The 24,558-nt window shown below is 37.7% G+C and overlaps 1 protein-coding gene across 1 annotated transcript in view; it reads left to right on the forward strand.

The window, feature by feature from the left end:
- The first annotated feature begins 7,305 nt into the window (after positions 1-7,305).
- The window catches only part of LOC135750709 (uncharacterized), a 28,045-nt gene continuing 10,792 nt past the window's right edge, over positions 7,306-24,558 (forward strand). The window contains exons 1-6 of the mRNA XM_073814571.1: positions 7,306-7,558; positions 7,654-8,176; positions 18,388-19,369; positions 19,913-19,916; positions 21,965-22,216; positions 22,312-22,621. Coding sequence (XP_073670672.1) covers positions 7,409-7,558; positions 7,654-8,176; positions 18,388-19,369; positions 19,913-19,916; positions 21,965-22,216; positions 22,312-22,621 — 2,221 coding nt within the window. The 5' untranslated portion in view covers positions 7,306-7,408. The remainder of the gene's footprint in view (positions 7,559-7,653; positions 8,177-18,387; positions 19,370-19,912; positions 19,917-21,964; positions 22,217-22,311; positions 22,622-24,558) is intronic.

The raw sequence follows: 24,558 nt of genomic DNA on the forward strand, positions 1-24,558 counted from the left end.
TGTTACCAAAAAGTTAAATATATGCTGCAAATTAATACAAAATAAAATCATTTAGCTGTACTTTTTCACTGTTAGTCATGTAATCAGTTATTGAAAAAAACTGAGTTTGTTTTGTGGCGCGTTTGAGCTGGCTTTGAAAAATCTGTATGCCATTTTGACAAATGCATTTGCAAGTGGTTTATATGTAATTCCTATTCATGTCCAGTTGGTGGCAGTGTGTTGATCTAATGCTACTGTCTCTAAACTCTCTCGCGATACTTTGATTTCATAGCACAGCCCTGCTGAAGTTAAACATTACAGTGTAATGGAAGAGCAGGAGATCAATCTCCACAACAAAAGTAAAATGGTAACAAGAGGTCTGAGGTAAAGAGACAAAATCTAATGGCAAAGGATAGGCGGTGGAGGATGATGAGCCACGCACAAAGTTACAACAGCCATGCGCAGATTTAGATTTAGCATGCACATCTGCCCACCAGTGTACATTGGATATTTGGAGAATCTCGAATTTAAACGAAAAGGGTTAATCTTGCAGTAACTCTTCTGTAACCTTGCAGTCAAGGATTGATTTATGGTTTATTGACCCAGAAAGCGTTCAACATGTAACTGAGGTTACTTATTGCCATGCACCTCCTTCGGATCATAAAATGATTGTTTTGGTATTCTCTGGTTGTGATATTAAAAATAATAATATGCGAGGCTACTGTAAATTAAATAAGTTGATTAGTATTGAGGGTTTTATTATACTGGTTCGAGAAGAAGCTCAACAGATTTTTGCGAGTACACAAATGTCCCATGTGAAGAAATGGGAGTTATTTAAATTTAAAGTTAGGCAGTCTGCTGTATACTTTAGTAAACTATAAAAATCAATTGGATAAGGCACTTATGACAGAATTAGACTTACTTTTGAAAAAGATAACCTTGCAGAAGATGAAAAAGACCGATTTGAGACATTAAAAACTCAATTTTATCAGATTTATATTAATACAGCAAAAGGAGCATTCATTCGTTCTTAGTGGTTAGAAAACCTTTTTTATTACAAATTCGAGACCTTTTTCAGGAAAAACTACAGAAGCGAGAAAATGGTTATAGCTATTCATTCAATAAAAAATCGCCAGGCACAGATGGTCTCTCAGTTTAATTTTATCTCTGCTTTCGGGATATCACTGAAACCCCCGTTACTTGAAATTTATAAGGAATGTATTGAATCAAATGAATTATTTCTATTACTTCTATTAAATGGGGGCTAATAACCTTACTCTCAAAACCAAATAAAGATCATTTGATTTAGGGAAATTTGTGACCTATAACCTTATTAAGCATAGATTATGAATCCCATGTTTATGGGGTTTGTTTCAAAAAATGTCTAAACGAAATTATAAATGAGTGTCAAACCGGGTTTATGGCTGGCTGACGTAATTTGGAACATTAGACTGATTTTGGATTTATTAGACAATATTTAAATTAGGTGGAATCAGAGGCTTTAAATGTTTTCCTTGACTTCCAAAAAGCTTTTGACGCTACTGAGCATCAATTTATAGGGCACTTAAACCTTTGGTTTTTGGAAAGTTTTGTTTCTATAAATGAAATGTTTCACAGAGGTATTAATAGTTCCATTAATTTATATCCAAACACTTCTAAACGATTTCTTGGAGGAGTGTGTCAAAGTAGTCCTGTATCCCTTTATTATTTCTTATTGTAGTAGAGAGTTTCCTTCCAATAAAGTTTTGAATTCTCCAATTGTTCAAGGAATTACCATCTTCAACAAACAAATTAGATTGACTCAGCTTGCGAATGATACTGTTCTTTTCTTGAAAGATAAAAAATAGTTGCCTGCAGCTTTCTGTTGCTTCTGGTTTAATGTTAAATGCATCAAATGCGAAATGTGCCTTTATGAATCAAATTAAATAATGTTATGTAATATCCCAGTAAAAAGTATGATAAAATATTTAGGAATAAGTGTTACGATATAGTGGAGAGACTTACATTTTTTACAAAAGCTCAAAATATCTTTAATAACTGGCTTAAAAGAGTTTTGACTATTATAGTTCTTCTAAACAAAAGATGAGGTATTTCTAGGTTTGTTTATCCAGCATTATCCCTCTTTGTTCAAGATTTAAGGAATAATTGACGACGGCCCATTGAATTATAAGAAAATAATGCACACCCAAGGTTGTGCCGTTACACCGCGGGTGTGCATTATTTTCAAATAATTCAAATGACCGGAGTCAATTATTCCTCTTATACCACGGTTACCACAAACATTGCTCTGGTGCCTATTTTAAGATATTTGAAAAGTTGGGTGTGCCGTTTACAGAAAAATAATCAACACCCATAGAACATTTCTCTGCCAATCAGAAAGCAGCATTCAACAGACCCATGGTATAAGTAAAAATAATGAATGATTTATTTACTAAATTTGTTTGGAGAAAAATACATCATAATTTAGTAAAGGAAGTTCATCAGGCTGCAAGGAACGAAGGTGGTTTTGAGCTTTTGCATTGTTTTTATTTGAACTATACCTTTAAAATTAAATCGCTCAGAAACTGCCTACTTAAATCAGAATCAATAAGTTTTTTATACTATACAATGTTTTTAAAAAGGTTGGAGGTTTACGTTTTTTGCTAATGTGTGATTACTCTACTAACAAATTGCCTTTTACTTTATCCAATTTCTATCAACAAGCTCTCAAGGCCTGGAAGTTATGTTACGTAACTTCTCTCCACATAAAGCAATCTTGTGGAATAATGCTTGTATTACAGTTAACCAGAAATCTCTTTATTTACAGAGTTGGATGGACAAAGGAATTTATTTTGTATCTGACCTTTTGAATCAGTCAGCTCAATTACTTTCTTATGAAAAATTTTATGAATAAATGGGCATTTCCTATTAAATACAGAGAATATCCTTCTGTAATAAAATCCATTCCCACAGGTTTATTGGTGTTAATGAGAAGCCATATGTCGTCCTTTAACATTTGTAGAATCGAACCTGTCCTTAATTTAAATTGGGTGGACATTAACAGTAAAAAATGCACAAATAAGTTTATTAGGAATCTATTTTATGAAAAAAAAATGTATTAAGCCTAGAGGGAAATTTTTCTTGGACAGTTGTTTTTACAAAGACTATTTGGAAAAAGCTTGGCTACTTCCTTTTTGGTTTTGCATATCTAACAAACTTCGGGAAATGCATCTGAACGTTTTTAATAATATTTATGTTAGTAACTATATCCAAATTTATGGATATTGATGAAATTTTTTTATTTTGTTCAGATCATCCAGAAAGACCTTTACATCTTTTTTTGTAATGTTACCATTCCAAAGAATTCTGGGAAGATTTATCTATACATTTTCAACAGAAGTCTGGTTATACTTGTGAATTAACATCCAAAGATGTTATCTTATATTTTGAATCCACAAATCCATCTGTCAATTTTATGATGAATCCTATGATTTTATTTGGGAAATTTCATATTCATTAAAGGAAAAGAAATATTTCTAAACCCTGTTTGAAGGTTTTTGTGATAAATTTTCTCCAATGTATTGATAAAAGAAATTTGGAGAGATACATTTTTATATTTCAAAGAATGCCAAGTTAATTGAAAATTAAACCGGTATATGCTGTCTCTCCTTTTTATTTTTTTTATTTTTTACTGTTTGAATCTTTTTTTATTTATTTTATTTAAATTTCTCTGTGTAATGTAAACCCATTTTCTTAATTATGTTATCTATTTGAATGTCTTGTTAAAAATGTAAATGTTGTATGTTATGTTTCAATATCTAATAAAAAGAGAATTGGGATGCACCCGTACATTTGGATGTGCTGGCTAATGCGTGTGGTCAGGTGCATTTTTTTGTAATTTTGCATGTAGGGAAAAACTGCTGTTTCTGCTAACTGTAAAAATAATTCTGTAGAAATTACAGTATTACTGGCAACTTGCTGCCAGTAACTTATTAGATTTTATTTATAGTTTGTTCAAAGTTAAATGAACATGAAACATTTTCAGTCTTAATCTTCTAAAGTAAGTTACTGGCAACCAGCCAGATAATTTCAGCAAATTTTTTTACAGTGAAGATATACACTGCAAATATAGACTCACCGGCCACTTTATTAGGTACACACCATTCCAACTGCACTTTAACGCAAATTTTGAATCAGCCAATCACATGGCAGAAACTCAACGCATTTAAGCATGTAGACATGGTCAAGACGATCTGTTGCAGTTCAAACCGAGCGTCAGAATGGGGAAGAAAGGTGATTTAAGTGACTTTGAAAGTGGCATGGTTGTTGGTGCCAGACGGGCTGGTCTGAGTATTTCAGAAACTGCTGATCTACTGGGATTTTCACACACAACCATCTCAAGGGTTTACAGAGAATGGTCAGAAAAAAGAAAATATCCAGTGAGTGGCAGTTCTGTGGGCGCAAATGTCTTGTTGATGCCAGAGGTCAGAGAAGAATGGCCAGCCTGGTTCGAGCTGATAGAAAGGCAACAGTAACTCAAATAAACACTCGTTACAACCGAGATATACAGAAGAGCATCTCTGAACGCACAACACGCCGAACCTTGAGGTGGATGGGCTACAGCAGCAGAAGACCACACCGGGTAAAACTCCTGACAGAACAGGAAAATGAGGCTACAGTTCGCACATGCTCACCAAAATTTGACAACAGAAGATTGGAAAAACGTTTCCTGGTCTGATGAGTCTCGATTTCTGCTGTGACATTCAGATGGTAGAGTCAGAATTTGGCGTCAACAACATGAAAGCATGGATCCATCCTGCCTTGTATCAATGGTTCAAGCTGCTGCTGGTGGTGAAATGGTCTGGGGGATATTTTCTTGGCACACTTTGGGCCCATTAGTACCAATTGAGCATCATGTCAACGCCACAGCCTACCTGAGCATTGTTTCTGACCATGTCCATCCCTTTATGCAGTGTACCCATTTTCTGATGGCTACTTCCAGCAGGATAAATCATTTCAGACTGGTTTCCTGAACATGGCAATGAGTTCACTGTACTCAAATGGCCTCCACAGTCACCAGATCTCAATCCAATAGAGCATCTTTGGGATGTGGTGGAACCAGAGATTGGCTTCATGGATGTGCAGCCTACATATCTACAGCAGCTGTGTGATGCTATCATGTGAATATGGACCAAAATCTCGGAGGAATTTTTCCAGTACCTTGCTGAATCTGTGCCACGAAGGATTAAGGTAGTTCTGATGGCAAAAGGGGGTCCAACCCGGTAGTAGTAAGGTGTACCTAATAAAGTGGCCGGTGAGTGTATATATATATATATATATATATATATATATATATATATATATATTGTCTTGTTTTTAGTACAAACATCTAAAAATTCTTAAATCAAGATGCATTTTCTTGATGAGCAGAATGACTTAAGAAAATAAGTTGTTAGTTAAAAAATATCAAAAAGCTAAAAAAAATCTGCCAATGGATTATGAACATGTGTTTAAGAAAAAAGTTAACTTATTTTAAGATTTTTTTTCTAACCCCATTGGCAGATTTTAGGGGTTAGAGTTCAGGAAATGTTCCTCATTTTCAAATTCCAATGTTGACAGGTATGGACATACTTTAAAAATCCTACAGGGAACGTTCTGGGATCGTTCTCTCTAGGTTATAAAATAAAAAACTAAAAGAACCTACAGGGAATGTTCTGGGAAGGTTCTCCTTAGGTTATAAAACTAACCCTAAAAGTAATATGCAGTGAAAGTTCTCTTTGGTTATTATAAATATACCCTACAGGGAACATTCCCAAAACTTTCTTGTTGGGAACCTTATGGGAACGTCAGGGCAAAGCTTTGTGTTTGCTGGGTCTGCAGCTCTTTAGTCTGCTGATAAACCCACTAAAGAAAGAAAGAAATAGTTTGCGTGTGAAATGTGATAGCAAGGGCAGGTTTATGTAATATTCAACAACAGCAAGTAGGAAATGAAAGAAATGTTTTTAGGAACAGAAAAGAAGATACAATTATTTCATGCATCTGAATATGGCATACTAGATTTAATCACTCTCTGTTTAAAATAGAAAAAACATAAATCAGGTCAATGTTTTTTAATCAGCCAGAAACTATATAACATTTTTTGTATTAAAAAAGTAAAAAAAATATGACGAAGAAAGTTTACAACTGATTAATGAAGTTAAAAACATGGGTGTTGAATAATTCAATTTGATAAGTTTTTTGAAAGAACATGCAGAACAAAGTATGGTGAATGTCAACTGCTTACTAGTGCTTCATACTCCAGTCCAGTTGGTGGCGGTAAATGCACTAAAAGTTCGTTTGCCATTCGCCGTAAAAAGTCAATAGAAGAAGAAGAAGAGCTTGCGTCCTAGGATAAAAGTGGAAAAAGCGGTAAGAATAACAGATCATGTTTCAGTTTTTACAGGAGAATTAATGGCAATTATGATGGCATTGAATAAAATAAATGAAATTGGATTAAATAGAACTCTGATATGCTCCGATTCAAGTTCAGCTTTGTGTTGTCTAGAAGTACAAAAATCAGAAACTAGACAGGATATTGTATTGGAGATATTGCAGACTATGTATATGATGCAACGGACAAATAATATAGTTCAATTCTTGTGGGTCCCGGCCCATGCTGGAATATTAGGTAATGAAACAGCAGACAAGTTAGCAAAACAAGCTAGGGCATGAAAGAATTGATATGGAGATAATGTATAGTAAAGCAGAACTCAAGTCAATAATAAAAAGAGAGATAAATAAAAACTGGCAATCTTATTGGGATATTGAACAAAAAGGAAGACATTTATATTCAATACAACCAATTGTAGGAAGAGGAAGGAGTTCAAGGGGGAGAAGAAGACTGTATTATATCAAGATTAAGACTTGGACATTCAGGTCTTAACTCGACAATGCATGTAATAGGAAAACATCCTACAGGATTGTGTGAGTGGTGTGGACTTAGAGAAACAGTGGAGCATGTGCTTATTAATTGCAATAGATACATAGAGGAAAGGACTAAACTAATAGAAGAATTTAAGAAGAAAGGTAGAGGAAGGGGTTCGTTTATTAATTGATTTCTTAAATAGTACTAATTTAATAAATAGAATATAGATATTATTATTATTATTAATCCTCTCTGGACTGTGATGGACTTGAGCTGTACATGGAGGAGCTGGAACACACAGCAACATCGAATGCATGAGTCCTGAATGGTCTGGGGGAAGGATTATAGTGTTTCTGATCCAATACCCACAGTAGATGGCGGTAATGCTCTTTTAAGAATGCGAGCCGCCAATAAGCTCAAAGAAGAAGAAGAAGAAGAAGCGCTTGCGTGTGATGTGTTTGTGTATCCTCAGTGTTTTTCTCTCTTGAGTGTTTTATTGAGTGTAAACAGAGTCTTGTCTCTGTGTATTTTAGTGTTGATGATGAGATGGATGAGATGTGCTGTAAATCAGTAGGAACTGATCTGTCCATGCTGGATATTGATGATTTCATCACAGAAATCTCTCAGCTGAAGAAAGAGGTGGCGTTACTGGAGACAAAGCTGAGGTTAAGAGGAGATGAAGGACTGAAGAGAGAGGTTTGTACAGCTTAAACATCCTTTACCTGAATCAGACAACATCAAATCATTTCTAATCTTACTCTGTGTGTGTTTGTTGTGAATCTTCCACACAGGACTCCGAGCTCAGTCTGACTTTACTCTGTTATACTGAGTCAAAGCCCACAGACGCTCAGGACACTACAGTGTGTGACAGTAATCAGGGCTTACAGGATGAGGAATCTACTGATCAAACCTCCACAGAGTCTCTGGATTCTGTCTGGAACGCTGGAGAACAGCAGCAGATCCTGCAGACCAAACTCAAGATGTGTTCAGTCAAACTTGAGGACAGTGCAAACCAAACTGAGATTAAAACAGAGCCCACAGAAATTAAAACTGAACCCACAGAAGAGGAAGATCACACTGAGGAAGATGAAGACAATCATGATGATGAATCTACTGATCAAACCTCCACAGAGTCTCTGGATTCTGTCTGGAACGCTGGAGAACAGCAGCAGATCCTGCAGACCAAACTCAACATGTGTTCAGTCAAACTCATCGACTGCACGAACCTCACGATGAAGATCAAAACTGAACCCACAGCAGATGAAGATCACACTCAGGAAGATGACAGTCATGATGATGCTTTTATTTCTTCAGGTTTGTTTCTTCTGTTGTCTTTTACAACAACTCACTCACATGTCTCAGCAAACACAGAATTTTCCCCTAACGTGTTTGGTTCCATTTTCAACCCTTTACAGCAGTGTTCAACCCAACTTTTCAGCGTGCGGCCCCCCTTGTTTACGGTGCATTCTTCCGCTCCCCCCCAAAGAAAATTTGACAAAAACTTAAATCTTAAAATTTAACATTGTATAATTTAATATGGTTTGTTTAATTAAAAAGTAGTGCTGTTGGTTAGTATCCTTAGTTTTTGAGGTTAAATTAATGGATTTTACAAAATGTCATAAAACTGTGGCTCCCTGGCACCAATTCGCGGCCCCCAATTGGCTAGAACATTTTTGGCTAGGACACTTTTAGGGCACTCGCTGTATGTATGTATGAACACTGAAAAAACATATATAAACATATATGTTTCAATATAGGTTTTGATATAAGTTTTACATATATGTGACACACATAAAATTGGCCGTTTTCCTATATTATATGTACATATATATACATATATGCACATATATGTTAACCTATATATTGGTAAAATTATTAAAATCTGTAGCTGCTAATAAATTAAACATAAATAAAGGTCCAACCAATGACAGTCTGCACCTGCAGGAGCCACGATTCAAACCTCCAACCTTCCGATCATTAGACAACTCGCTCTACCATCTGCGCTGTTAAATAACACTGAACAGTAGGTGTTAAATTAAACCATTGTGTTATACATGTCCTAGACAGATCTTGTAAATGTTTTAAACGTGCAGACATCATAACTTTTCTCCCTGTAATTGCCATACACTCTTAAAACGAATGTGTTAAAATAACACATATAGGGGCGGTTTCCCGGACCAGGATTAGCTTAATCCAGGACTAGGCCTTAGTTGAATTAGGAAATATAACTAGTTTTAACAAACATGCCTTACTATAAACATTACCTGTGTGCATTTTGAGGTAAAACAAAGGGCACTGATATATTTTAAGATATGTAAGTGCAAGTTGTTTTCCGTTTGAAGAGATCTTAAAAGTGTTTAAGTCTAGGACTAGTCTAATCCCTGTCCGGGAAACCGCCCCCTAATGTGTTGTCCTTAACTTAACACAACTCTGTGTTATTGTTGAGACACACACTTTGTGTTGTTTTAACACATCTTGTCCCTTTTCTTTATTTAAACTCAAAATCAACACGAAATGAAACATAATGTATTAAATAGGATTAACACATGCTTTCATAGAGTGTAGTTAAATTCCATAAAATGCCAATTACATGTGACACAAATTTCATGTGTTTGCACATACATAAGTTCTTGCATTTTTTTTGTTAGTTCTTAGTTACTGCTTTGATAATAGAAAATATGAGCTGGGCATGTATGACATTTGCCAAAGTGAGATATGAGCTACAAAATGACCAGATCTTGCTTTATAGGAGACATAACTTATAGGGCTCATATGTGGATATAAAGAAAAAATACAGGAGACCTATATGGCCTGTATATGCACATATATGCACCTCAATGTTGCATATATGCAGCATATATATTATCATATATGGGCATATATGCTGTATATGTGCAGCATATATGTGCATATTAGCTGCATATAGGTTTCATATATGTGCATATATATTATTATATATGTGCATATATGCTGTATATGTGCTGCATATATGTGCATATTAGCTGCATATATGTTTCATATATGTGCATATATATTTATATATATGTGCATATAAGCTGCATATAGGTTTCATATATGCACATATATCCACATATAGGTTCTTTCCATGTGGGAACACTGTTTGCACATGATTGAAGTAAGTTTTTTTCCCCAATGAAATGTAAAAGAAGTTGTGACATAATTTAATTATGTACATCAGTTCAACATGATTTAAACAAGTTTTCTTAAAATTAAATGAATGTTAATTAATTTAATCATATGCAACCGGTGTCCACAAGTTTTTTCAGTGTTTTTTATCTGCATGTTGTTGGTCATGGCCGATATATCCTGTCAATCAAAAGAGAACAGGAAAATGCAATGAATTTGAGCTATGTATATAGAAAATGTCAAGAAACATCACTTGTTTAATGTTCAATGTTTAATGTTAATGTCTCTGATAGCATACATCTCTGAGATGTCTATTTGATGTCTGCATTGACATCTGCAAGAGAAGATGTATTATTTTGATTGTTTGCTCATCTGCAATACGTCTCTGAGACGTTTCCTAAAAGATGTCATATGGATATATTGAAGATGTCTGCAAGACATTTTTGAGTTAGATTTTAAGTATCACTGCTCTTTCTAAGACCTTTATCAGTTGTTTTTACACACCAGATGTATTTCAGATCTCCAGATATTTAGCAGACGTCATACAGACGTACCTTTTGATATCTGAACATTTTCTTGACCGATACCAATTTTTGCTTTTTCTGTAGGTTTTACCTGCTGATGTTGATTTTTGCCATTTTGTTTCTAAGAACTATAATTCATAGCTTATAGGCTACAAACAAAAATAAAAAATTTCTTAAAGAGCCCCTATTAAATTTTTTCAAATATGCCGCAATTTCGCAGCATAAATTGCAGATGTCTGTGTGGAAAATATGCGGTCTTGCATGATTTCATAATCCCTGAATCACATATCTTTTTGCAGAAAGTTGAAAAATATTGCATTTACCTCACACAAGCGCAGCCATGTCCCCTGTTTCCATGGGAACGTTATGAAGTGACGTGATTATGTGAAGTGAACATCATTCCAAAGCTGAGTTCTCGCAGTTTTTGCAAGTTCCCGCAATTTCATCACATAAAACTGCTTAAAGTAGCCGGCTACTTTTCAACTGCAGTCCTTTGGTAAGATGTTTATCAGAACAAAGACATTTATACAGGTTTGCAACAACATGAGAGTGAGAAAATGAAGACGGAATTTTCAAGACATTTTCATATTGTGTATTACATAACGTGGATCTATTTGCACAACATGCAAGACTTAAACTAAGTTATGTACTAGATAGAGAGTTTAACTTGCGTTGTGGATGATCACCATCATAAAAGCACGCTTTACAGTCTTTTGTGTCCCCAGAGGGCTTATGTGAAGTTTTAGCTCAAAATTTCCCACCGATAATTAATTTTAGCACGTTAAAATTGCCACTTTGTGGGTGTGAGGAAAACTGTGTTCCCTTTCGAGGAACTCGAGCTGCGTCGCCATAGCAATGCTTTCGGGGAACGCCTCGGCGTGACTAATCTGAAGCACGTGTAAAACATAAACAATGATGAGATAATTGTATACTGACCATGATGCCGTGCGGACCAGGGGTATAAGAAGGCATCCCACACAAACACACTTGCTTTTAGTGCCTCAGCATGTGACTACGTGTATGTTTGCGTAAATCTGACGTATGTTTAAGAAGTTCAAGTATGTGTATCTCCCTGTCAGCGCAATATCACAGACAAGGATACACATGTATATGCAGGGTTCCCGCGGGGTCTTAAAAAGCCTTAAAAGCATTGAATTTATGAATTTGGAAATAATACCTTAAAAAGACTTAAAAAAGTCTTAAATTTTGATGTCTGGGTCTTAAAAATTGTGCTGTATGTAACTTCTCCATATTTTTCCTTAAAAGTTTCTTTGTCAACCACATTTTGATTAAATCAGGGATGCAAACACATCGCTTTTCGGCGCCTGCGGCTTTTTATTATTAATGGCATTTTGGTTGCGAGCACATCGTGTCTCTCCCGATGAGTCTGCTGTACGTTCACGTGCTCGCTGTTTCTCAATGAATTGGGTGCGACATGAAGCGAGTTCAGCGTCACATGTTTCTGAACTTGAGCAGAGTTGTATGCATAGAGGGTTTCACGGAGGACCGGGTCCGATTAACATTATGTGTAAAACCCGAGGCGATTGGAAAACGGCCGTGATCAGAGTCAGTCAGCGCTAATGTTCACGTGCAGTTTCAAGCTGCGTGCCTCCGTTTCTATTGCGATAACAACTGGCTTGGTTTGAAAGTCACGACCACGCGCTGCAGTTTCTTTCTCCGTCCCTTTGTTTAATAATATTATTATTAATGAATATCTAAAAAATTTATATATATATAAAAAGTTTGCTCAAAGATCACAGAGATGGTAGCAAAAAAGAATTGTGAATGTCAAGCCCATTGCACGAGCAAAGCTCAAGCTGACTCTAGATATAATAATCTTTTTTTTATTTTTATTAAGGACACTCTGTCTTGGTCCATAAAACAACAAACAACAGATATACACACATAGACACATACAGTTACACTTACTCATGTACATATAAACTAAAACGCCAATGATTCCACATCCTTGAAAAGAACCTGACTGAACTCTGTGCCAGGTTCGTCAATAATAACTCACTCACATAATATAAAAACTCACTGGGACAGCAAGTAGACTTTTGAATCTAAAATAATAAGTGGATAAAGCTCTTTTAATCCGCAAGAGAGGAATTAAAAGAGGCACTTTTACTGCTTCTGCTCTATCTAAAAAGGAAAGAAAACTACATAAACCATAACACACCAATTACATTTATAATCTCTAGACCTGCACTTTCTATCATTAATATACTATACATATTATTGTATTCAAAAGAGTTTGATAAAAGGGGTCATCTACACAAGTATTGCTTCATATGTCAGTGCAAAAACAGTAAAGTGTTTTGTGATGCTTTGACAAACGTTGTCAGCTTTGTTCATTTATGGTTGGATTTATTAAATATAATGTGAAATTAATATAAATGAATGCAGCCAGATGGAAGGCCCTGGTTACGTTGCAGGAGGTGGCCAGGAAGAAGAGGAAGAAGGAGTAAAGCAAGAAGAAGTGCTAGATAGTTCAATAAGAGTTTTGGTTTAACATAAAAAATTAAATTGAATATTCCAAATTAATGTCGGCGTCTTTTGATTTTCGAATTTCATTTTACTCTATATACATAGGTTGGTAGGGATGGCAGGGGTCGGTGGCAATGTAGCCTAAGTATCTGGATATTTGCCTGGGTGTGAGGGCTTAGATTACCTTTCTCTTTTTTGAACATACATGTGTTTGCATCTCTGTTTGTTTAATAACGTAGTATAAATAAAGAGTGGCGGATCCAATAATTGAGAACGCAACACAGTCCCGGGTCACAGTACAAAATACTGCGAACACGTGATGCCTTCAGTAAATGAAGATCACCACAACCATAGACTGCAACACAACACAGCAACAGGCAAAGGAGAAGCGGGAAAAATCAAATAAAATCTCAGAAATTCCTTAACAACTTAACATTGTTTGGCAAACTTTCTTGTGGCCTACTGAAATTTTTTTTCACACCTGCTTGGCTTATCATCTTTTACCCATTTCACATCGGAAAAATAAATGAACACAAGTTCAAGGATTTTAGTTTTTCTTTGCTGGTAGGGACGTGAAATGGGTATTAATTTTTTATATAAATGGTCTTAAAAAGGTCTTAAAAAGACTTGAATTTAACTTGAAGAAACCTGTAGGAACCCTGATATGTGTTTCGAGCGCAGCACGCACAGTTGGCTTTTGAGGAAACTGGCTGTGTGCACTGTGAGCATTCCCGTGCACGTGTTGCGCTACAGCTTCGGATATCTCAGGCTCGCGCCCTCACGGATCCGGTCCCGCTTCTGTCGAGGCAGAGCGGTGACTGCACTCGTGCGTGCAGGCGGCGGTATCCCCATCTACACCCGTGACATCTGTTTCTCGCTCTCTAGGAAGCTTCTGCTCGCGGCTGCGATCCCGCTTCTTAGCGGCGGTTGATCTCTTGGGAGTCGCCATATGATTTCCCCCTCTCTCTCTCTCTCGCCGGATCGTGAAGGCGCCCTGCGTGAGAGCCATATATTTTCAGCTGTCTATCTCCGGAGAGATGGATCATCTTCATAATCGGCCTACTGTTTAAGACTAAACGTGCAGTTTCCACATGAAGCCTCCTCTTTTTACAGTATGAACGTATTATATATACATACGTATTTACACCTGTATGTGTAGGCTATGTATGTATATCTGCCTGTCACAGCCTGCATGAGCTGTTTGTCATTGTTTGATGAGTCAAACAGTGATTTTGTGTCTATGCGGTGTATTGATTGTACAGCTGTGCACAGCATTTATTCTCCTGATCGGCCGCTGGCGCGCCATAATTCAGATAATGATTTTGTGTGTTAAGATTCGAGACCCTCATCTGCTGAGGCGGGTGACGTCTTAGTTCGTGGCACTCACTTTCTTATTGAATCAAAGCAGCTCACACCTCATTTATGGTGCCTGCTTCCCTTTGGTGCGTAGTACGACAGGCAGCCGCCATTAACCTTCACCTGCATACAGCTGGCTCCAGTTCAGTCCTCTTCCTCTTGAGTCTAATTAACATTTTAGAGCGGATAAGGCGATGGTCTGTCCAGCAGTTATCAGTGTTGACCATGGCCCTTGTGATATTCACGTCACGACGGTCCCTGATTCGTAGAATAACATAGTCAATGAGATGCCATTGTTTGGAGCGGGGGTGTCTCCAAGAGGCCTTAAGTTTTTTTTCTGGCGAAAGAGAGTATTAGTGATGATAAGACCATGCTTCGCACACATGCTAAGAAGCATAACTCCATTAGAATTGATGTTCCCGATGCCTTCCTTTCCTATAGTGTCCTTCCAGAGGTGTTGATCCCTGCCAACCCTGGCATTGAAGTCTCCAAGTAGTATAATCTTATCTTCCTTGGGGATTCTCGGCAGTGTCTTGTCTAAGCAGGAGTAGAAGGCCTCTTTCACATCCTCTTCAGAGTCTAAAGTAGGGGCATAGGCGCTCACAACTGTTGCTATCTGGTTGTTGTCAAGCTCCAGACGGATGGTCATGAGACGCTCACTAATCCCCACAGGGAGGTCAAGGAGGTGGTTGATGAGCTGATTCCTAATGGCAATTCCAACACCATGGATCCTGGGCTCGTCAACAGCTTTTCCTTTCCAGAAGAAAGTGTAGCCACCCTTCTCTTCTTTCAGTTGTCTTTCATCTGCCAGTCGGGTTTCGGAAAGGGCAGCTAGGTCAATTTGGCATCTTCTCAGTTCTCTAGCAATGATTGCGGTTCTTCTCTCTGGTCTATCACTGCTTGCACTATCCATCAGTGTGCGCACATTCCAAGTTCCAAAGTTCATTGTTTTATGTTTCTGACTGCAAATGGTGATCCCTCTGGATGCGGTAATGCAGTCAGGAGATTTGAGGCAGGCTATTTTTAGGGCACCTTTTCTAGCCCCTTCCCCATGTGGGGTGAGCAGAGTGGATCCTAAAAAGGGCTGCTCAGTTATGGGTGCAGCTGCCGGAGGGCTCTTTCTGCCTCGTTCCAAGAGCCCAGCAACTGAATCAAGCACGCATCGCCTAATGTGCCAGTTTGTGACTAAGGGCTTCCAGACCTCACAATCCTGCCCCCGTCGCCACATTCTGTTCGCCATAGGACTTAAACCGGATGTTAGGGTGGTTTCCGGTGGAGGACGCCTGTGCGTGATTTTGTTTAAAATGGGGAGACTGTTGCACAAACGCCACCACACGATCCTTGACAGAGGAAGGGTCAGAATCCAGTGGCATGGAGTCCAAGACAACTGGGGACCCTTTTCTGCTGCAGCCTTCATCCGCCTTCCCAACCGTTGTGACGCTCCCATAAGGCCAGCTGTCATCCTCCGCCTGCTCCACCGTTGAGGTCTTGGTTGGATTGCTCTTTGTCAGGGGCCTCCCCCTTGACCTTGCCATGGGTGACCCTCCCAGGAGCATAACTCCAGACGACGTTGCTCTTGGGATCATGGGACCACGCAAGCCTCTCTACCACGGCAAGGTGGCAATCCCCAGAGAGGACCTCAAAGTAAAAAACAAGAGTCAAACTGCCCACCTAAAGAGACCACTGATCACCATAATTGTGACCCAATAATTTCAAAGTAGAAAAAAATGACAAAATAAAGTCAGTCCACTTTGTCAGTTGATTTAATCTAAGGCAAGGGCTGGAAGTTAGTTGTAGTTCTTGTGTTTTAGAGATTCTGCTCATTTTCAGATGTCTTGAATAATCAAATAATCATCACTCGAATGATCACTTAGGTGTCTTATTAACTCTAACATTGCTTCAGTGTTACTTTAGCTCGTTAGCTGGTTATACTTATTTATACCACGGATCTGTTGAATGCTGTATTCTGATTGGCACCAGAGGTATGTTTGTGGTAACCTTGGTATAAGTGGAATAATTGACTCCGGTCCTTTGAATTATTTGAAAATAATGCACACCCGCGGTGTTACGGCACTCCGCTTTGCTTCGTGCTGCATTGCACCTTGGGTGTGCATTATTTTCTTATAATTCAATGGCCCGTCGTCAATTATTCTTTACATAAACACTGAGCTGGTGTTAATTTAACACTGTGGATTTTGCTGATACAGACTTTTAATTCATCCTTCTTTGGGGAAAAATGCCCTATTTGGATGGTAATTGTTTCTTAGGTGATGTCTGTAAAATAATTTTGCATACATACTCAGCGATAAAACATATGTTTGGATGAACATAAATTTGCAGAGAACATTCATCCATGCAGTCCATGTGTCTGTAGCATATGGTTTTAAAGTACAGCAAGACAGTTTCGAGAGTAGCCAGTTGATGCAATCCCTCCAGAGCGGCTGATGACGACACAACTCTTTGTGATTGGTCGCCTCACAAATGACAACGATCATGTGCGTTTCAAGTTTTATCCATCCTTTAGTTTAACTAATGAACATTATAAATTTACGTTTTTAACAGGTAATACTCGTTTATATAGCTGAATGTCATTGTTGTGAATTAGACTTGTTTTTCTTTTTTCCTTTTTACTAATTTTCCCACAATCCTCTGCAGACTGCATTGCCGATTTTCAGTGTACTTGATTACCCATAGTCCCCAGATGAGACCTAATTTCCTTTCTTTGTTCTTTTGTATTGGTGAGGGGTTGGTCTGAAGATGGGCACTCAACCTGAGTTAAGTCGCATTTGTCGACTGCATACGTCATCTATTTCACGTTCTGAATAGATAAACCTCGATGACGTATGCAGTCACCAAATGCGACTTTCAAAGGACCCACCCGAAATCCTGGCTAGGACGTGTCTGGGAAAAATGGCATGTATGGTCACCCTAACTTTTCATCATTTTGGAAACCCCTGGTCTTAAAGGACAAGTTCGGTATTTTACACTTAAAGCCCTGTTTTCAGATTGTTTATGGTGAAATAGAACGGTTTTGACTGAAATTTCGACATATGCGGCTGCCCTGAGAAATTTCAGATGTTTGTGTTTCACCTCACACCTCTACAATGGGTTTAATGGTGCACTGGAACAATCCTTTCTAAAATGCATTAAACTTTCGTTTACAAAGACGTGAAACTCACCGAGTGGTCAGGGGTGTTCACTGATATGCTCACACAAAAATCGCTGCAAAAGATGCTTTCCAACAGCTGTTTTAACATTCGTTGTTAACTTGTGGACCTATTTTTCCAAACGCCCCACACCCGTACATTCTTCCGCTTAGAGCTTGAATAATAGACACTCCAGCCCAGGTGGTGGCGATAATCCGCCTTTGCCAATTGCAAGAATAGAAACAAAGTTCCCGGTGCGGAGTAATACGTACATCACAGCACAACTAATACAAGTCAATGGAGTTGGCAAAAACTACGATAAAACCTGTTGGAATGCGTATTTTGCATCGATTTTTGTGTGAGCATACCAGTGAACACCCCTGACCACTCGGTGAGTTTCACGTCTTTGTAAACGAAAGTTTAATGCATTTTAGAAAGGATTGTTCCAGTGCACCATTAAACCTATTGTAAAGGTAGGAGTTGAAACACAAACTCCCGAAAATTCTCGGGGCAGCCACATATGTCAAAATTTCAGTCAAAACCGTTCTATTTCATCATAAACAATCTGAAAACCGGGCTTTAAGTGTAAAATACCGAACTTGTCCTTCAAACAATGTGCAGAGTTAATTTTCATTGATCCTCTTTTATAAACTCAATCAGATGGGAATAAATTTCCACACTGCTTGGGAATTTTTAAGTGGTCAGAGAAAAACGTAGATATTATGTATTCGGGTGGCAATAAAATCATAGACTACTTCCTGTAAATGATGAAAATACTTTACGTCCCCATGAGAAAGAATTACCGTCCAAATAGGGCTTGAGAGTGAAAAGAGGATTTTAATTTTTATCATGTTTCTTTCAGATGTGAAGAGTGAATCATTTTTGGATGCAGAAATAACGTCCTCAACATCAGAAGAGAGACTGACAGCACAAACTCAAGAGAAGAAACTTCATTCAGAAGAGCACAGAGAGAAGAAGAAGTTTCACTGTAAACAGTGTGGGAAGGGGGGTTTTGTCTTCTTATCTCAGCTAAAAGTTCACATGAGGACACACAGTGGTGAAAAGCCTTTCAACTGCACTGAATGTGGCAAATACTTCAGCACCAAACACAATCTTGCTGTTCATCAGAGAATTCACACAGGAGAAAAACCATACGAGTGTCCTCACTGTGAGAAGAGATTCAGCTACAAACCTTATCTGAAGACACATGTGCTTATACACACCAATGAGAGACCGTATCAGTGCAGTGAATGTGAAAAAACCTTTAAGGATTCAGGTTCATTAAAATTACACCAGAAAATTCACTCTGAGGAGAAACGCTATCAATGTTCACAGTGTAATAAAGTTTTCAGTCATGAATCTCATCTGATAATCCATGAGAGAGTTCACACTGGAGAGAAACCTCATCGCTGTGATGTCTGTGGGAAGAGTTTCAGTCAACATTACAATTTAGTGTCACACCAGAGAACTCATACAGGTGAAAGACCTTACAAATGCTTTCAGTGTGAGAAGACATTTACTCATTCATTTTCCTTAAAAACCCATAAGAGAATTCATACTGGAGAGAAACCCTACTACTGTAGTGTTTGTGGGAAGAATTTTAATCAACGTGAAAATTTTGTGAGACATCAGAGAATTCATACAGGTGAAAAACCTTACAAATGCTCTCAGTGTGAGAAGATGTTTAATCATTCAAGTATCCTAAAAGTCCATGAGAGAGTTCATACGGGAGAGAAACCTTACGTCTGCTCGATCTGTGAAGAGAGATTTGCTTCTTCTAGAAGTCTTCAGCATCATCAGAAGAAAAAACATACTGAAGAACTAACTACACTGAAATCATCATAGTTCCTTAAAGATATTTGACATGAATGTTTAACACACTAGAACAAAAACAATTGTTTTCTATAAATGACATTAAATGAGGAAAAAAAAATTGAACACTGTTGAATTTTCCCTCTTTTGCCCATGTCGACCAATGAGATCTGATCATAACGCCACATTCCCAGAGCCTCTGGTGTATCTCAAAAGAGTGAGACGTTGCGGTACAGCACACAAAACTGTATTTACAGCGCATGCAATCACACCATTGAATTTTAACATTAAGCAACCATTAATGTTAAAAACTGTTGATGTTTGATTGTTTGTTGCATTAAATTAATACCACATTTGCAACCTCCATTAGTGTAAAACATTACATTTTAACAAACCACCATTATGGTGATCAGTGTTTGCTTTAGAGGGCCCTTGACTTTTAATTTCAAGCTATGACCTGTTTCTTGTTTGTGTGAATGTTAGATGTTACATTCTATCGTATACATATACACACAAACATAACACAAAGCTAAAGTGTAAAAATAAGTCTTTAAACTGGTTTTAAAAACATCCAGTGATGTAGAGACCCTAATGCACAAAGGTAGGCTGTTCCAGAGCTTTGGGGCGGCTACAGAGAAAGCTCAATCACCTTTTGATTTGCAAGGAGAACGAGGGACAGAGAAAAGTAACTGATCACAGGATCTTAATGACCTAACAGTTGTGTATGGCTTAATAAGATCAGAAATAATATTATCCGGAGCCAATGTGTGCAATGCTTTGTATGTGAATAGAACAGGGATGGGCAACTTCGGTCCTGGAGGGCCGGTGTACAGCAGAGTTTAGCTCCAACCATAATAAAACACACCTGAAGCAGCCAATTAAGGTCTTATAGGCATACTTGAAACTTTTAGGCAGGTGTGCTGAGGCAAGATGGAGCTAAACTCTGCAGGACACTGGCCCTCCAGGATCGAAGTGGCCCATCCCTGGAATAGAAGGATCTTGAAGTCAACTCTAAATTTAATGGAGAGCCAATGCAATGCAAGGACATATGATCACTTTTTCTAGTTCCTGTTAGGAATCTGGCTGCCGAGTTCTGAACCATCTGTAACAGATACAGTGTAGATTGAGGTAAGCCAACATAAAGTGAATTGCAGTAGAGAAGACATAAGTGTGTGGATCACAATTTCAAGGTCTTTGCTAGAAAGAAAGTGATTTCCTTTTGCTACGGATCTGAGTTGAAAAAAGCTACTCCTTTACAACTGCATTTATGTGCTTGTCAAATTGGAAAAGATGGTCAAAATAGACACCAAGATTTTTTGCATGATTGTGCAGGTTTTACTTAAAGAACCTGAGTTGTTCGTAGCAGCACGACTCAGTAGAAGCACTTCGGTTTCATTTTCATTCAATTGCAGTGAGTTATTTTTCATCCAGGACTTGACTTTAGACATGAGAAGAGATGATTGAAGGAAAACTCATTGCCTTGTTTGATTGGAAAATATACTTGAAGGGCGGCAACGCAACAATGATGGGTATTTACAGACCTTAATAACTTTTCAAAAGAATGGCGTGATCGTCAAATGCCACCTCAGATCTAAAGAATCAGGATAGCAGAAGAACCATAATCAATAGAAACCAAAATGTAATTTGTTACCTTCAGTATTGCTGATTCAGTGCTATGCAATGATCTTAAACCAGACTGAAATGAGTCTTGAATATTAAGGTATCCAGGTACAAAGGTGCGGTGTCCCGGACAGGGATTAGACTAGTCCTAGACCTGTCCAAACTGAAAACAACTTGCACAGACATCTTAAAATACATCAGTGCACTTTGTTTTGCCTCAAAATGCACACAAGTAATGTTTTTAGTAAGGCATGTTAGTAATATTTGACAATTTAACTATGGTCTAGTCCTTGTTTAAGCTAATCTGTGTCCGAGAAACCTCCCCTATGGTGGTTTCCCGGACAGGGCTTATCCTAGTCCCAGACTAAAATGGATGTTTGAGCTGCCTTAATTTCAAAACACTTCATAAATAACTCAGTTAAAACACATCCATCAATCTAGAAGAATTGTAGAAAACAAATAAACAATCTTTAAAAGTGCAGTGACCACAGCAGAATCACTGCTGTTAAATGTGCACTGCTGCTGTATGAGTCTCACCAACAAGTGTTAAAGCATGACACTAAAACAGTATTCAAAATACACTTTATTTTATCCATTTATGCAGTTAATGAATCAATTAAGTTTATTGTACAAGTGTGTATTATTGAAGACACTTGATGATAATGAGCTCCATTACACACAGCAAAGAATAGTGGCGGTAATGCTCTACATAAGATTGCGACCCGCCAATAAGCACAAAGAAGGTAATACTTCTAAGGAGTGAACGGCCATTAAACGGGAAGAAAAAGCAGCATGACAAAGAAAACAGCTATGCGTTTACATCAGTTTTATTTTGTGATTGTTGATTTTCTATAATCATTTTATTAAGTGTTAACAGAGTCTTGTCTCTGTGTATTTTAGTGTTGATGATGAGAGATGAATGAAGTGTTGAGTGTCTTCTCTCTCCAGTACAGCAGGAGGCGCTCTGCAGCTCTTTAGTCCGCCGATAAACCCACTAAAGAAAGAAAGAGCTCGCGTGTGATGTGTTTGTGTATCCTCAGTGTTTTTCTCTCTTGAGTGTTTTATTGAGTGTTAACAGAGTCTTGTCTCTGTGTATGTTAGTGTTGATGATGGATGTGAGGTGTTGTAAATCAGTAGGAACTGATCTGTCCATGCTGGATATTGATGATTTCATCACAGAAATCTCTCAGCTGAAGAAAGAGGTGGCGTTACTGGAGACAAAGCTGAGGTTAAGAGGAGATGAAGGACTGAAGAGAGAGGTTTGTACAGCTTAAACATCCTTTACCTGAATCAGACAACATCAAATCATTTCTAATCTTACTCTGTGTGTGTTTGTTGTGAATCTTCCACACAGGACTCCGAGCTCAGTCTGACTTTACTCTGTTATACTGAGTCAAAGCCCACAGACGCTCAGGACACTACAGTGTGTGACAGTAATCAGGGCTTACAGGATGAGGAATCTACTGATCAAACCTCCACAGAGTCTCTGGATTCTGTCTGGAACGCTGGAGAACAGCAGCAGATCCTGCAGACCAAACTCAACATGTGTTCAGTCAAACTCATCGACTGCACGAACCTCACGATGAAGATCAAAACTGAACCGACAGAAGATGAAGATCACACTACGGAAGATGACAGTCATGATGATGCTTTTATTTCTTCAGGTTTGTTTCTTCTGTTGTCTTTTACAACAATTCACTCACATGTCTCAGCAAACACAGAATTTTCCCCTAACGTGTTTGGTTCCATTTTCAACCCTTTACAGCAGTGTTCAACCCAACTTTTCAGCGTGCGCCCCCCCTTGTTTACGGTGCATTCTTCTGCCTCCCCCAAAGAAAATTTGACAAAAACTATCTTAAAATTTAACATTGTATATTTTAATATGGTTTGTTTAGTTAAAAAGTAGTGCTGTTGGTTAGTATCCTTAGTTTTTGAGGTTAAATTAATGGATTTTACAAAATGTCATAAAACTGTGGCTCCCTGGCACCAATTCGCGGCCCCCAATTGGCTAGAACATTTTTGGCTAGGACACTTTTAGGGCACTCGCTGTATGTATGTATGAACACTGAAAAAACACTGGTTGCACATGATTAAAGGAAGTTTTTGTTCCCAATGAAATGTAAAAAAGTTGTGACATAATTTAATTATGTACATCAGTTCAACATGATTTAAACAAGTTTTCTTAAAATTAAATGAATGTTAATTAATTTAATCATATGCAACCGGTGTCCACAAGTTTTTTCAGTGTTTGTTATCTGCATGTTGTTGGTCATGGCCGATATATCCTGTCAATCAAAAGAGAACAGGAAAATGCAATGAATTTGAGCAATGTATATAGAAAATGTCAAGAAACATCACTTGTTTAATGTTAATGTCTCTGATAGCACACATACATCTCTGAGATGTCTATTTGATGTCTGCATTGACATCTGCAAGAGAAGATGTATTATTTTGATTGTTTGCTCATCTGCAATACGTCTCTGAGACGTTTCCTAAAAGATGTCATATGGAGATATTGAAGTTGTCTGCAAGACATTTTTGAGTTAGATTTTAAGTATCACTGCTCTTTCTAAGACCTTTATCAGTTGTTTTTACACACCAGATGTATTTCAGATATCCAGATATTTAGTAGACGTCACGTCATACAGACGTACCTTTGATATCTGAACATTTTCTTGACCGATACCAATTTTTGCTTTTTCTGTAGGTTTTACCTGCTGATGTTGATTTTTGCCATTTTGTTTCTAAGAACTTTAATTCATAGCTTATAGGCAACAAACAAAAATAAAATTTTCCTTAAAGAGCCCCTATTCAATTTTTTAAAATATCTCGCAATTTCACAGCATAAATTGCAGATGTCTGTCTGGAAAATATGCAGGCTTGCATGATTTCATAATCCCTGAATTTTCGTAGCAAAAATCACATATCTTTTTGCAGAAAGTTGAAAAATGTTGCATTAACCTCACACAAGCGCAGCCATGTCCCCTGTTTCCATGGGAACGTTATAAAGTGACGTGATTATGTGAAGTGAACATCATTCCAAAGCTGAGTTAACGCAGTTTTTGCAAGTTCCCGCAATTTCATCACATAAAACTGCATAAATATCCCACATATTACATCGCATTTTTTAAAAAAACGTGACGCAAGATCATGCTCTTTAAAGGGAGAGTTCACCCAAAAAATAAAAATTCTCTCATTTATTTATTCTCATGTTGTTACAAACCTGTTTAATTTTTTTGTTCTGATGAACACGAAGGAAGAAAACCGTTTATGTGCCCCATTCACTTCCACAGTATTCTCTTTTCCTACTATGGAAGTGAATGGGGCTCATGATCAGTTTGGATACAAACATACCTCAAAATATTTTCCTTCGTGTTTACTTTATTTATTTTTACTTTATTTTATAAGGACAACGCACATTACTGTGAATGTGTCAGTGTTAGCCAGCCGGCTACTTTTCTACTGCAGTCCTTTGGTAAGATGTTTATATCAGAACAAAGAAATTTATACAGGTTTGCAACAACATGAGAGTGAGAAAATGAAGACAGAATTTTCAAGACAGTGTAGTGGGTAACGCATTACAAGTCACGTGCATTACGTA

This window comes from Paramisgurnus dabryanus, chromosome 4 (genome assembly GCF_030506205.2).
Source record: "Paramisgurnus dabryanus chromosome 4, PD_genome_1.1, whole genome shotgun sequence".
NCBI lineage: Eukaryota > Metazoa > Chordata > Actinopteri > Cypriniformes > Cobitidae > Paramisgurnus > Paramisgurnus dabryanus.